General features: G+C 34.7%; 2 protein-coding genes across 3 annotated transcripts; one reads left to right on the forward strand and one right to left on the reverse strand.

The window, feature by feature from the left end:
• The first annotated feature begins 257 nt into the window (after window positions 1-257).
• On the forward strand, window positions 258-7,211 carry LOC111397154 (THO complex subunit 4D-like). 2 transcript variants are annotated; one of them, XM_023023913.1, is made up of 7 exons: window positions 259-542; window positions 2,454-2,686; window positions 3,522-3,665; window positions 3,755-3,823; window positions 4,357-4,544; window positions 5,539-5,592; window positions 6,770-7,211. In XM_023023913.1, the coding sequence occupies exons 2-7, from the start codon at window positions 2,495-2,497 to the stop codon at window positions 6,927-6,929; spliced, it is 807 nt and encodes a 268-aa protein (XP_022879681.1). In that variant the 5' UTR covers window positions 259-542; window positions 2,454-2,494; the 3' UTR covers window positions 6,930-7,211. The 2 variants fall into 2 exon arrangements, with proteins under 2 accessions (XP_022879682.1, XP_022879681.1); XM_023023914.1 differs by lacking the exon at window positions 5,539-5,592 and having other exon boundaries at window positions 258-542.
• A 6,946-nt stretch (window positions 7,212-14,157) lies between these two features.
• On the reverse strand, window positions 14,158-15,465 carry LOC111397155 (transcription factor MYB20-like). Its single transcript, XM_023023915.1, has 2 exons — window positions 15,294-15,465; window positions 14,158-14,727 (listed from the first exon to the last, which is right to left on the reverse strand). The coding sequence occupies exons 1-2, from the start codon at window positions 15,356-15,358 to the stop codon at window positions 14,394-14,396; spliced, it is 399 nt and encodes a 132-aa protein (XP_022879683.1). The 5' UTR covers window positions 15,359-15,465; the 3' UTR covers window positions 14,158-14,393.
• Between the last annotated feature and the right edge of the window lie 17 nt (window positions 15,466-15,482).

Raw genomic sequence — 15,482 nt, forward strand, 5'->3', positions numbered from 1 at the left:
TGTAAGGTGGGATTTTCAAGGATAAAGTGGGAAAATAATGTAAAGGAGGAAAAAAGAGAAAAAAGAAAAGGACAAACTACTGTAGTAAAATTGGATAAATTAGATTCAAGTGTGAGAACGACTGTAACATAAATGAATAATATCAAAAGCCTCTCTTTTAAGAGATTAAAGATAAACGATCCATCCCTTGGTTATCCTTTTATAAAGATTAATATGAACGATCCAAGCCCTTGGTGACTCCAATCACGGAGTCCACCATCTAACCTTTACACACGCTGGTTGAGAAGAAATCCTAACCGAACAAATAAAACTCCCTTTCTCAAAAAGTCGAAATTCAAAGCTTTCAATACCCTTCTTCTCTTCAAACCCTGGGTCCTCCGATTTCTCACTTTAATGCAATCAATCAAAAGGAAATTTCCCATCAAACCCTGAGAAACTTCTCATCTCTTTCAGATCTCCTCCTCCCCACTCGTTTTTGATATTTATTCACGTTTACTTTTCTGTAAAAAATTTGGTCGCGGAAAATTTCAGATTTGATTCAGGTAACTGATCTAGTGCAGATTTTATTTTTTAATTTCGTTGTGTATATTATCCACGTGTATGTTAGGATTGTTAATTTGGATTTGGATTTTAAACTTTTTTGTTGAATTTCTAACTGAACTTGTTTTTACAATCCTGTCAAATGATTTGTTTTTCAATTCTGATAAATGAATTTGTATTGTTTTAATATTATGGCAAAATTTTGAGGGTTGTCGGATCTATTGGTTTCATGTTTGCTATTGAATAGTATCTTAAATCTTACGTACTATTATTGACAAAATTAACTCCTAGATGTAATCCTTTGTATGAATTATTCAGAAATTATGATTATATAGCTTTTTGATTGTCGTAATGCTTTTATTTATGAAAAGGAAATATTTTTTCGGGTAATTATATTACCGCAACAAAATTTACTTATTGCACCACATTTTTAATCAATTTTTTTATTTACTTAAATCACGTTGAGTAGAATTACTTAATTACCCACAATTTTATATAAATTCTTAACATAAGCATTTTTTTAATATCATACTCCACAATCATGATCGGAGTCTCCTTCCAGCCTGTACCACTGCTGCCACCACCTCCTCCATCTTCTCCGTCTTCAACTTTATGAAGAAGAAGAAGAAGAAAAGGAAGAAAAGAAGCAAGAGGGCATCCCTTCTGTATTTTCCATTCCCACATTGTCATCTCGTTTGCTCACCTCTCTCCCTTCTCTCTCCACAATCCACTGAATCATCTTCTAAACCCATTTTCTAACCCTTCTCTGTCGAAAAACCCACCACAATATAAACATACACTAACCTATAATCCACACACAAGCATCTTGTTCATCGTAATTGTAATTGCAGTACCCTTAATAATTTTTTCATTTCTATTTTGGCTCAACTAGTGTATAGATGCAATCAATTTTCACTTCCTTCAATCTTCGCCATCGGATGTTATGACCATTTTTGCTATTCAGTGGCTCTTCTCTTCTCGCATTTTGTTTCACTAATTTACAGCTCACAATATTAACAACCTTGTCAAACTCTAGCTCAGTTTTTGCTTTAGTTTCAGCATCGGGTGGTTTGAATTTTGATTCAGATTTGGGTCAGAGTTTTTGTTGTTTCACCAGAATTATCCCTTGCCGGCGTAGTGAGTGAGATAAGTGCATTTTTTGCACATAATGATTGTGAGGACAGCTAATATGCGCAGGGGTGCAAACTATGAACGTAGTGATTGGAAATTTACGAGGGTGTTGACCGTGGAGGAGGTGATGTCAGTTGTGGGTAAATATTCGGATGATGAATACATCACAATATTACATTATTTATTTATTTATTTTTGTTTGATTAGGAGTGTAATTGTAAATTTATTGTGGTGCATTTATTAAAAGTAAATTTTAATTGTGGTGAGATTGTATCATGGTGAAGTAAGTAAATTTTGTAGTGGTAATATAATTATCCTATTTTTTCTGTACCATGTATTTTGTCCTGATGTTGGAAGATCTGGTTAAGCTGCGACTGACAATTTTCTAACTCTACAATTTTGGTCATATTTATGCAGATTGGATCTCTACAGACACCCATAACTTCTTTTAAATAAGGAAGCCAATAAAATTAATTGTGTCCATTATTAAGGCATTGCTTAGATTGGATTTCAATTATCGTATATTTTCTCTGAAATTTTTTTTCGTTTCTTCGGATATAAAAAAAATTGTACTAGTTTTCTTCAGCAATAGTTAATCATTTTGTGATTATTTAACTGATTTTGAATTTCTTTCCATTTACCAAGACAATGGTCAATTGTTTTGCAATTTTGAAGGCTGATGCCTGATCTTGTAGTTTGTAGTAAAAGAGTATTCCTTTGTCTGCTTTGCGTATTTGACCCTGGTACTTATGAGACATACAATTGGTCTTTCTTTCTTGCAGATTTACCTTGTTTAGCAGAGGTTTTCTGGTTTTCTTAATCAATGGCTTCTCTAGATATGTCTCTTGATGATGTGATAAAGAGCAGGCGCACTAGTGATAGAGGCAGAGGACGAGGCAGGCCTCGACGTGGTAGAGGCTCGGGAGGGTCCTTCAGAGGTGGAAGGACAACTGAGGCTCCTCGCAGAGGTCCACTTGGCATAAATGCTCGGCCATCAGCTTACACCATTGCCAAGGCAAGCTCAAAACATTGAAGTCTTATGCATTTCTAGGCAACCTGCTATGCTTTAGTAACTCACGTGAAGGATCTGTAATTTTCCTTAAGAAATTCAAATATGAGAGATCTTGTGATACTATTTGGTCCAAGGAGAAGCTCATATTACTGCGGCCTGGAAAAGCTGTTTTATTGTAGTGCTTCTGTCCTGTGCTCTTCACAGTTCTGTTCATGTGTGGTTTTGTTCAAGGGATTTGCTGTGGAGTCTTTTGACAAAAGTAGAAGATCGTTGGTTGCCCATTAAAACACTTTGCTACTTTGCATCTTATGTTGAGGAGCTTCTTTACTCAAAAACTTAAGAGCTCTCACCATTTTAACATCTGCTAACCACTAAGGGCTTGAATTTTCTAAGTCATCTTTAAACATTGTTTAGCTGCCTTTTGATTGTTTAGAGGGGGAGTTCATGCTGGATACACGTGCTAGTGCTGTTTGTGGAATTATTTTATGATGAATACCATTGCTAAATGGACTTACCTTGAGGCGAGATTTCAGTATCAGTTTATGTCCTTTTTGCAAATGTGCCTTCTCTCGCTGGACTTCAGAACTGGAGCTCTCACCTTTTACATAGCACCCATTGACATGCAGTCGGTTGAATCAGCTAGCTACCCATTACTCTAATTTTACATACAAATTTCTGTGGAATTAGATTATCTTGTTTGAGCATCTCGATGTGGCTCCTTCGTGGAATTTTTTCTGATATCTGATTTATCTTGAGGAATGGTAAAATATTGTTTTCTTGGTCATATGCTGACATTTACTATCCCAATCACAATATATTTCTGGTTTGCATGCATCAGTCCTTCCGCAGAACCAAGAATTTGCCATGGCAGAATGGTCTGTTTGAAGATAGCCTTAGAGTTGCTGGGTTGTCAGGATTAGCAAATGGTACAAAGCTATATGTCTCCAACTTGGACGTTGGAGTGACAAATGATGATATAAGGGTACTAGCTGAACCATTCTTCTTGACATTTCATTCATCCTTGCAATGGGTTTCTTTTGAAGATATGTTGAAAATGGACTTGCGTCACAGGAACTATTTTCAGAGCTCGGGGAGATGGTAAGATATGCAATTCACTATGACAAGACTGGACGACCAAGTGTAAGTATCAGGCTTCACGCATTAATTTCCACTGTACTTTAGGTTATTTATGTTCTTTGAATTGTACATGTTCTCCTGACTATGTAATGCTTCTAGTGTTGGAGGTAAATTGTAAGTTGAGATATGTCACTCTTGATGCATACTCAAGTTAATGTAGAGGGCCATTTCTCTAGCAGGACACCCCTGAATTTTGAAATCACAGTGGTGGATCTTGGTAATATTATATGAAAACATTTTACGAGTGTGCAAGTGCAATGGCTTTGATGAGGGTGTTTCAGGTTTTCAATGTGCTGCATTGCATATTAGCTTTTTCCCTGATTCAGCATTTACGTTATCTGCTGTTTTAATCTTGTAAATTTTGTCTTCCACATGTAATTTTGAATTTTATCTTGCTTGACAATATTTTTAATGACTTGACGTTGTTCCCTAACGAATCTATTGTTCAATATTTTATGTTGTTTTGCTTGTATTAGACTATTTTTGCAATCAATAGTTTTCAGCTGCAGAAGTTCAATAAATCTATTGTTATGCAGGGCACAGCTGAAGTGGTTTTTGCTAGGAGAAGTGATGCATTCCAAGCTCTTAAGAGATATAACAATGTCCAACTGGATGGGAAGCCCATGAAGATCGAAATAATCGGTACTAATGCAGAGATCCCTCTATCAGCTCGCGTGAATGTAGTTGGAGGATCAAATGGAAAAAAGAGGACAGTTGTTATGACGTATGTTATTATATTACCTTACAGCTAATTTATTAAGTACTTCCAAGGTTTTCTTTTTACTCATATTTCTTCTTGATGTGGCATATCCTCTTAGTCTTGAATATCTAAACTATATAACTGTCTACATAGTTGACGTTATTAACTTTAGGTCACGAGCACACATTTTAAAACTTATTGATATTTTGCCGCAGGCTTTATATGGTTGTTATGAGTTTGATACGAATAGTTGATTTTTTATCCTGTCCACCTGTTTATCTCCGAGATCTTTATGTTTCAACCTGAAGATAGATGGAGGGTTTTACATCCAATTTTCTATCATACATTCTTTTCGAATTGGGCCCACATCTCTGGTTGGCCAGCTTCTGTATTTTGTGAGGAGGCGTATATACGCCCAAGGATACCAGTAAATGTCATAGAACTTGAATACATGAGTTTCTCATAGTCATCTTCTCATCTGAATAAGGGAAACTTGAAGTCAAAATCTGAGTTGCTCCCTTTGATTGACTGATTTTATCTGGGAGAACCATTTTTCTCTTTAAACCCCATGTAAAGATAAGCTATGCAAAGAAATCCAAACAAAGGCACCAACTTTATTTTTGAAAATAATCCCTATCATCTTAAATACAAACTGTATTCCTGATTAGTTCTGACACAGTTTAGCTGAGATAGGAATTTCTGTATATAGAATTGATGTGGTCCTACTTCCGCAGTAGCAAAATCTATTCGTAGTTATTATAATATATGTTTTATTTATGTGCTGGCTCTGTTAATGTTCTTGTAGCCAGAGCTGATTGTTCTGAAATATGCTGTCTTACTTATTGTGCTTTTCCTTTTTTTTTTCTTTTTTGGGGGGGGGGGGGGGGGGGGGGTGAGGAAATTGATCCCAGTATTATTGAGAAGATCTTCATCTTAAATTTTAGTTGAATAGTAACAACAATTCCATCATAAGTTGTCCTATTTTTAGTCAATTAACGGGGAGCTAGCAAATGTGCAGGCCTGGACCAGGTCGTTCCAGAGTTGGCTCGAGTTCTGCTAATCGCAATGTTGGGTAAGCTGTCCTGTAGCATCTACAATTTTGAGATGGTTTATAAACTGTAATTGAATTATATTTGGTGACTTCTGGAGCATGGAGCATTATTATTGGTAATAATCCATGTTGAAATGCCCAATGCTTCTGAGATATGAAATTTAATCATCCACTGTTAAGCAATGCTGGTTTAAGGAAGGACAAATCTTACCAAAATGTAATTTCTATTCAGAAGCTTGGTCTTCCTTGATACATGATTGAGTAAAGAAAGTTTACTTTCACGGAAGGGACATTGGTCCCTAACCTAAAGGAGCAAGTTGGTCCCCAAATTCTTCAATGTAGTTAGGCTATCGATCTCCAGCAATGGAAACCATCCAAAATGCTGTTCAGATTATCGTTTGGTCCTGACATGATCAACTTCATGATAGGCAAAATGTCGAGGTTTAAACTCTAAACTGTTATACACTTCATAAAGTTGGTATGTGAGCGTTATTTAGTAGATTTTTGGAAAATTTGTGTGAGTGAGTCTGCTTGTGGAATTCTATTGAAAGATTTGGGACCAACTTCTATTTATAGGTTGGGGACAAATAGTGCAGTTTTCCCTATATAAAATTTCTTTATATTTTTTATATATAGCATTTTCTTGATTGAAGAGTTGTTTGGAACTGTAGATACTCAAACCAGCATGCATTAGTTGCACAGTTTGCAGTCACTGTCAGTCTGTCACAGAAGTTCGAATGTTGGGTTCTAATAGCATGAGGGGGTTCAGATCTTCCTCTTTTTCTCTTTCGTTATTTTTTTTGTGTTGAGGGGTTTTACTTGTGGTGGTGGTGATTCCTTGCTTCAAAATTATTGTGTGCGCGCTTCTAAAATTGTATTTCTTGGCTGATTTAAAGCCCTGGCAGTCTCACACCTTATAGTGAAGTTTCGCATTAGTCTTTAAACTTCATTTTGTTTTCAAGTACTCTCCAAAGTTTATGTTTTAGTTTGACGTGGCATATGACATGGAGTCCTTCATGCTAAACATTACTTAGAAAAAATAAGTGTTTAGCTGATCAAATTAATCAAAAAGCGAACTCCAGTGACCACTCATGAGTTTGGAACAAAACCTAGTTTAGTGCCAACTTGAAACTTCGCCGAGTAAGTGTGTTTTTAACTTCAAGTTTGTTAATATGCGCTGCTGTATCTTTTTGTACAGCCAAAATAGCCGTGGTGGTTTGAGGAATGGACGAGGAGGTGGACGTGGACGTGGACGTGGCAGAGGCGGTGGTCGCTGGAGAAAGAAAAATGTCGAAAAATCGGCTGGTGAACTTGACACGGAGCTTGAGAACTATCATACCGAATCAATGCAAACATGATTCGATGGCTCTGCCTTCCAAGTATTTCAGTAAAAAACAATTAGTACTCAGAATTACATTAGTACGAAGTTTGACATGACAAACTTGCTCGGGTTTTTGTTTGTCGGACAACTTGGATGATGTGCTATTTAGTGTTCGAGTTTCTTTCTTGCTCTGTAAGTGTTTGTCGGACAATTTGGATGATGTGTTATTTAGTGTTCGAGTTTCTTTCTTTTGTAAGTGGAGAGCTAAACTTTAGATTTCATTATGGCTTTTCTGGGTGTTACCATTTTTCCTTTCCTACGTGCTGAGTTCAACATTTACATAATTTGATGGTTAACCCCTGTTTGGTTTGGATAAAAATTAGTTTTAGTAAATTTTGACGACTGTGAAAAAGTGCGGGTTCAAAAGTTTATAAAAGTTGTGACTTCCATAAAATGTGTGTTTAAAAATGAGTTTAGAAAGTGGTACCAAATAGGGATTTTGGTACAAAGAATGCAAGATAGAATTTCCAGAAAAATCCAAGGGATCTTAGCTTGTGGATTGTAGACTTGAAAATTGAATTTTATTTAGCATTCCGAATTTAGAGTTTACATAGAAAATGCTCTAACTGAGCAAATTCTGAGGGAGCCCTTTATTTAGCATTCCGAATTTAGAGTTTACATAGAAAATGCTCTAAATGAGCAAATTCTGTAGGAAGCCCTTTGAACTATTATAGGCATTTTCTTTTAGTTCTATCTTGCGTCTCGGGCCTCCCCTTTTTCGAACGCTCTTTACGTCATATGAATCTGCTAACGATGGAAGAATTACCCAAAAAAAAGAAAAAAAGAAAAGAAAAAAAGGAAAAATCTCTGAACATATTCCATTAATTTTTGGCACGTGTTTAAATCTATTGGTCCCCACGTTTCCTTTTAGTGTACTTTTGGCATCGTCCTTTTCATAACTGGTACGAGTAAATTGCTCTGGAGATCATAAATACCGACCGTACTCGCAACTTGGCAATTTGATGCAATAATGTCTGTTTGAGTAACATTTTTCAAGCAACCAGGGTACTCCGTTTGAGTTCTGCCGATGAACATCAGTTTAAGTTATATTTTTTAGGCAACCAGGTTACTCCGTTTGAATTTTGTCAATGAACATGCTGACATATCTGTCAAAACTAATGACGGCCAAAAGGGTCATTCGATTTCCTAAATTAACTCAACTAAAACTACATTGAGGTCGCCAAACTTTCACCATACTAGCGACTAGTCGTCTAACAATAAGTTTGGTGTAATCAAGTCATTATACTTAATTTACGAGCAATTAAGTTACTCCACATGAGTTCTAACAGTGAATCTACCTATGATATCTTATTTAAGAACGATCGATTGATTTAGTAGTTGAATCAACCGAAATGAAGAACACCCAACATAAAGGACAAATATAAACAATCTTCTTTTTCGAAGGCAACATTTGTTTTGGTCCTTTGCTAATTATGTTTCTAAGGTATCAACCTTCAGAAATAAAATTAATATTACAATGCTAAATAGACGGTGTGTAGGAGTTGGTTCAAATAATTAACCAAAAATTGGAAAATGAAAAGGTGTGTAAAAGTGAAAAATGAAAAGGTGTGACTACGTGTCAATTTCGACCAAATATTCGGACTGGATTCGATGGTCAAATTATAAAAGTAAATAGACCAACTTATTCTACTCGTCGAGTAAATCGTCGTGGTATATTTGGAATATCGAAACCAATTTCGAATGAATGAGAAATCGAGGTCCAATGTTGGAAGAAATGAAGTGTTGCAACTTTTCGAAAGAATGCAGATTTTGACAAAGTGTTGCAATTTTTTGAAATGATGCATGTTTTGGCTCACACTACTTCATTTACACCCTTTCTACATCTATAAATAGAACTCTATGGACATGGTTTGGAGTACACAAATTGCATTGAGCATTCATTCTCCTCTTGCAATTCTCTCCTTTCTAATTCCATAACATTTTCATGCATGTCCTTGGTAGAGAGAAAATTCCGTTCGAGTTCGTTGGTCGAAGCCATTTGGAGTGCTCCTATGACTTGACGTGGTCATTGTATCTTGAAAGATGATTGTCGAAAAATCGTTAGCACTGATGCAGGGCAAATTCATCTTAAGGACCAAGTGTCAAACACTTGCCTCGACCAAAAATTCATCACTTGCATTTTTCTTCATACAGTTTTTTTTATTTCTTTTGATTATATTTTAATTTCGGGAAGTGATTAACATTGTTTACATGTTTATGTTGCAAGGTTTGATTAAAAGAATAATTTGCTTTCATTAAAGAATCGAAAGGGATGAATCCATATCCATGCGTTCAGATTTGGTAACTTTTATGTTTTGCTTCTCAAATCCTATTTCGGTAAGTCGAAATTACGTTTCAATTTCACGCAAATAACCGATATGCTTTTGTGATTATAATATGCACGTAATCGGTGTAAATTTCCCCAACAATCTTAAGATGAATTATTGTTGATTTTCTCGTGCATTTTATATTTATGATCTTGGAAATTATATAGTGTGCAATTCTGAAAATTGTGTATAAACACGTGAATCCGTAAACTGACAATTGGTTAAGCACTTAAATTAATGGTATATATGATATTCCAAATAATTGTACTTGCCAAAATTGTGATACCAATTGGAAAGTTGGCAGTTTTAATTTGCTGACATCTTTTAATTAAACAAATGGTTTTGTGCATGAGGAATCTTGACTGGGTGTTTGTGCACTCATATTGATGGTTCTGTTCTCCATGAAACAGAATTCGTGCAAAAATAATTGGAGCCAGAATGTCTTAATATATTCGGATAAATTAAATAAAATATACATGTTGTTGAAGGATGTATCCTTCTACATTTCTGAAATGGTATGAATTTGTCTTTTATCATAAGTTGTGTTACGAAATAAAATTGCCTTACATACAAACGAGTGCTTACATGAAAAGATACATATTTAATGAATAAGTTACTAGTTTGATGATATTAAATAAATTACATGAAGGGTTGCTTCAATTTATTTAGTAATTAATTACTTGTGCAATTGTGAATTTAATCATGTTGTAACTGCCTCAATTAAAAGTAGACAACTATTATATGCCGTCCATTCATTTAGAATATGATATATGATTGCAATTGTTAATGCATGGTTGCTGAACCAGTACGTTTCTTTCCATGATGGTTTATTTTTGAACAAGTGAATGGGGTTCTAAAAACAGTTTACTAGATGGCAACAAAATATGGAAATACGTGGACCTCCTCCATGAGACATTTTATAGGATAAACTTATACAAATGAATGTATAAATATTTGGAATATATGTTGCTATTCCTACACTTTGTCCATGATGAATTGGATATCATTAAAATCAACTTGAGTCCAATAATGAATGGATGGAAATAAGGAAATTATTCCTAACCATTGGAATATAAGGATGCCAATTATTTGATGAAAGTATATGAATTTTCATGAGATTCCTTTGATTGGAATATGAAAATGGCATGGTAAATTAGTTTGTTAAAGTTTCATAACTTGTTGAAATTATACTAACTTTGATAAATATTGATAGCCTCATTTAATCCTATGAAATTAAATGAGATGATTTAAGTGGATATAATTATTTAGTTATAAGATTTAAGCCACTTAATTATTATGAAATATTCTATGATCAATTTTGCATGGACAGATGTATCTTTTCATATGAATAATCATGACTTTTGGTATGATTAATTTTTCAATGGGTGTACCTCTTTATAGAGATTAATTCAAGAGGTGTGTCCTTTTGTAAAGTTGTGTCTCTTGAAAACACAACTTTTCAACCGATGGTTGAAATAAAACTATCATGTGAAATGTCACAAATGTGATGAGTTGCATATGTTTGAAGAAGTTGCAATGCTTAGCCATCTTTATTGTTGAATTGACTTCAATCGCGAGACCAATTAAATTGGTTTATGCTTGGAAAGTATTACTGGTCCATATGATGGCCTTAATTTAATTTGGCTGATCAAATTAAAATAATTGGATTGAAATAAATTGTGAGTCGATGATCAATATTTTGAAAGTACCTAGACTTTCACGAAATACTCCATACGGATATTATCTAAGAGATAAATGAATTGAACTATGAAAGAGTTGATGAACTCTAAGTTCAATTATAACTTAAGAATGTGGGGGGTTAAATTTAATGCTTGTGAACTTGAAATAGAAAGTTCAAAACTTGTGGATGCAACATTACTAGATTGCATATGTATTCATAATTGAGAAATTGTGGGGGTAACTCAGTTTAACAGTTACGTTTGCTTCTATCTTATAATCACAGAACAATATCTATGAAGGTAGGAAGATAGAAAACCCTTATACTAATTATAAGGATGATATATACTAAGTCTAAAGTGGATGAAATGGGTTGTAAAACTAATTATGACGTTTGTTTAGATATGCAAGAACAATTGGAATATATGAAGAATATTCATAAAGTTAAAATGCATGGTAATGTTTCAATGATGATATTGAACACCTATGATTCTGAAATCCACTAGTAAAAGTGATTGGCTAGAGTAGTGATTGATAGAAATCTTCCAATCGTGTTTGAAAATTGATAAAGCTAATGAGGCATATAGCTTCATGAGAAGATTTCTTGGTGGCGACATTTTGCATCTATCAAATAAATCAATCGTTGGCTAGCTATATTTGATAAGATACTAAGTCACATGTAATGGTAGATCTAGACGTATAAGTTATAGACATAATACCATTAAGTAGTTGATCTCAATGGTGTAAACTCATGGTACCTTTAAAGAGATATACTAAGAGAGATTAAGAATACTGCATATCGAAGGGAATGAGGTAAATGCTACTACGTTAGAGTCCTTATAATGGTAACCCTATCTTGTTGACTGGAGATCTCAAGATCTTGGTTCAAAGGGACAACTAAGTTATGAGGATTCCATGAAGCACTAAGAAAAATAGTTTCCTAACTCATTCCTATGATATTAAAGTGCTTTCTGCAGAGTTGTAAGAGGTTAAGATAATTTTTTAATGATTCCTATATCTTGCTTAAGTCAAGTGGAGTAGGGCATAATACTCTTAATAGGAGGTTACCTACGTGAGTGTGAAGTGGGGCCGCTTCAATGAGAATTATTGAAGGCTTGAATTCTTTAAACACTCATAGAACCAAGAAGGGTTCAGGGCCAAAATGAACCAAGTAATGAGAACCATGAACGGTTTAGGAAAGACATCTATGTGAGTATCGTTGTCTTGGCTTACACTAAAGGATGAATGGTTCAACACATCACGTTCACCAATTAGCCAAGTAAGTCCGATGATATTTCATTAAGAGAGGTTTAAGGCCAGAACTACCTTCCCTGATGTAGTGTTTTTTTTCGTATCCTCTCTACATTGCATCATATCCAATTTCTGTTAATGTGGGGGATTGTAGGAGTTGGTTCAAATAATTAACCAAAATTTGAAAAATGAAAATGTGTGTAAAAGTGAAAAATGAAAAGGTGTGACTACGTGTCAATTTCGACCAAATATTCGGACTTGATCCGATAGTCAAATTATAAAAGTAAATAGACCAACTTATTCCATTTATCGAGTAGATCGTCGTGGTATATTTGGAATATCGAAACCAATTCCGGATGAATGAGAAATCGAGGTCCAAAGTTGGAAGAAATGAAGTGTTGCAACTTTTCGAAAGGATGCAAATTTTGGCCAAGTGTTGCAATTTTTTGAAATGATGCATATTTTGACCCACGCTACTTCATTTGCACCCTTTCTACATCTATAAATAGAACCTTATGGACATGATTTTTAGTACACCAATTGTATTGAGCATTCATTCTCCTCTTGCAATTCTCTCATTTCTAATTCCATAACATTTTCATGCATGTCCTTGGTAGAAAGGAAATTCTGTTCGAGTTCGTTGGTCGAAGCCATTTGGAGTGCTCCTATGGCTTGACGTGGTCGTTGTATCTTAGGAGATGATTGTCGAAAAATCGTTAGTACCGATGCAGGGCAAATTCATCTTAAGGACCAAGTGTCAAACACTTGTCTTGACCAAAAATTCATCACTTGCATCTTTCTTCCTACAGTTTTTTTGATTTCTTTTGATTATATTTTGATTTCGGGAAGTGATTAATATTGTTTACATGTTTATGTTGCAAGATTCGATCAAAAGAATAATTTGCTTTCATTCAAGAATCGAAAGGGATGAATCCATATCCATGCATTCAGATTTGGTAACTTTTATGTTTTGCTTCTCAAATCCTATTTCGGTAAGTCGAAATTACATTTCAATTTTACGCAAATAACCGATATGCTTTTGTGAATATAATATGCACGTAATCGGTGTAAATTTCCCCAACACGGTGCACTGTGGGCTAACACCATGAGAAAAAACCTCATCCATCATCATTCTAATAACACTCGACAAGATTTATAAGTCCATGTTAGGCAGAGATTCTTCGAGAAGAGATTTTGTAAAAAGTGATTTTTAAAGAATTTGTGGTTAAAAAATAAGAAAAACCTATGAATCCACGTATTAAATTATTTTATTGGAAGAATGTGTGCCTAAAAGTTAGTTTGAGAAAAATGAATTGAGTAGTGCTATTTAGTTGTAAGCGGAATTTGTGTTTATTATCAATCATATTCAGACTGCATCTTAATACGACGAAGAAGATAGGGATTGATCATTGATTTGTTTTGTTTGAAACACGTACACTCTAGCAAGGATTTTGTATGTAAATAAAAACAATAGTAACTTAGATATAAAGTGCACGAGGAAAGTACATAATTATATTTTAATTGGTCTGAGTCCCGCACGTGGAAAGTGCATATTCTATTTTATTTCTCCAATTTTTCATTCAAATTTGAACATTTCATTTGTAATATTAATATAACCCGTTGGATTGATTTTTGTTAGCACGAGAATACATCGAGTAACAGAAATAAAAGTTGAACGATTTGATTGTAACAAAGAAATTTTTTTGCTAATATTCCGTGACATCGGTTGTTTTTAAATGTTTAGATTTGTGAATTTGAGTTGGAATTTCCTATCGGTTTCACTATACCTCTAGAATAGTGTCTCTTGACTGTTTGAGATGGGATAGTGCGATTTGATCCAATATTCAATGTAGTTATATTGTTCTAAGATAATTCCACCAAGTGAAGTTGTCTCGTAAATTGAGGAAATGGCGTTTGTAATTTATACGGAGAAGAAAGATAACACGTCTGTTCTTACTAGAACTTACTGAGTAAAATCAAATTGATCATAACTTGTATACATAGCAAATATGCCTAACACAGCTGGTACGCCCGTGGAATTTTCGAACGTGGTTGTGTTGGCCTCTGTTTGGTACTAGTCTAATACTCAGTTTGGTGGTCATCTCCTCGACTTTTTGGACTCTATCTTGTCTAATCTAATCTAGTCCAGTCATGTCGACCTATAATCTAGTAATATCAAACCATTCCTAACTACTGAAGTCATCATACAGAACACTTAAGATATCAGTGTAATCTATAAAATCTAGGGGAAACTGCAAATCCTTAAATGGGCTTGCACCCATGCTTTTGTCTTCAGTAATAGTGGATTGCATTGACGTTTCAGGGTCTCTATTTTGATCCACTACCTGGGACGGTGGTTCTTGATTTTCCAGCTGTTGATCGGGGGTCGGAGGCGGCAGTGGGTTGTGGGTCAAAGGATCAATCCCTGTATTCATCAGCTTTTTCTTAATGCGAGTGTTCCAGTGATTCTTTATACAATTATCAGTTCTTCCAGGTAGATGAGAAGCAATCTTGGACCATCTGCAGAACATTAGGAACGCATAAATTATGGCATTGGACCACAAGAATTTGTCCACAAAAGAAAAAGGCTGAACTTTTATGTTGTCATGAAAGTCATAATCAAAATATAATGATTAGGCATTCGGGCTACTTTTCTTAACGAATTTGACCTCTTCATCAAAAATAAAAAGAATCGATCCAATTGCAACTTCAAATACGACAATGAAAAATCAAATTATCACTATATTAAACGAGCAATTAGATTTGTCTGAAACTCAAACTAGTATTTGGATTTTCAAGTTTGGTTATTTCCCTTGGTGTTCTCGAATGATTCACCAACTTCAAAGCTTTTTAGGGTAAAGTCTTAACTTCTTGTTATCCTTAAAAAGTCAACATTTTAAGATGAACCCCAAAACTCAATAATATCAAACTGAAAAGAAAAGCTTGTCCGTTGCACGTGGCTGGCAATGCAAACAAAAATAAAAAATAAAAAATCACCGAGGACTTGGGAGGAAAATAAAGATAATATCGAGATATATATGGTAGGTAGTACTGAACAAGACTGTACATAACAGGAAATGAGATACCTGTTTCCAAGCTTAGCATGGAGATCAATAACAATCTCCTCTTCATCTTCTGATAGAAGTCCCATTTTCAGGTCTGGACTTAGATAATTTTTCCATCTCAATCTACAGCTTTTACTACATCTTGATAGTCCTGCAAATTGCAATGACTTCAGGGCATATGACAATGAAAATTTGAATTAATAAGACTTT

The sequence above is a fragment of the Olea europaea genome, chromosome 7 (genome assembly GCF_002742605.1).
Source record: "Olea europaea var. sylvestris chromosome 7, O_europaea_v1, whole genome shotgun sequence".
In the NCBI taxonomy this organism is placed as follows: Eukaryota; Viridiplantae; Streptophyta; class Magnoliopsida; order Lamiales; family Oleaceae; genus Olea; species Olea europaea.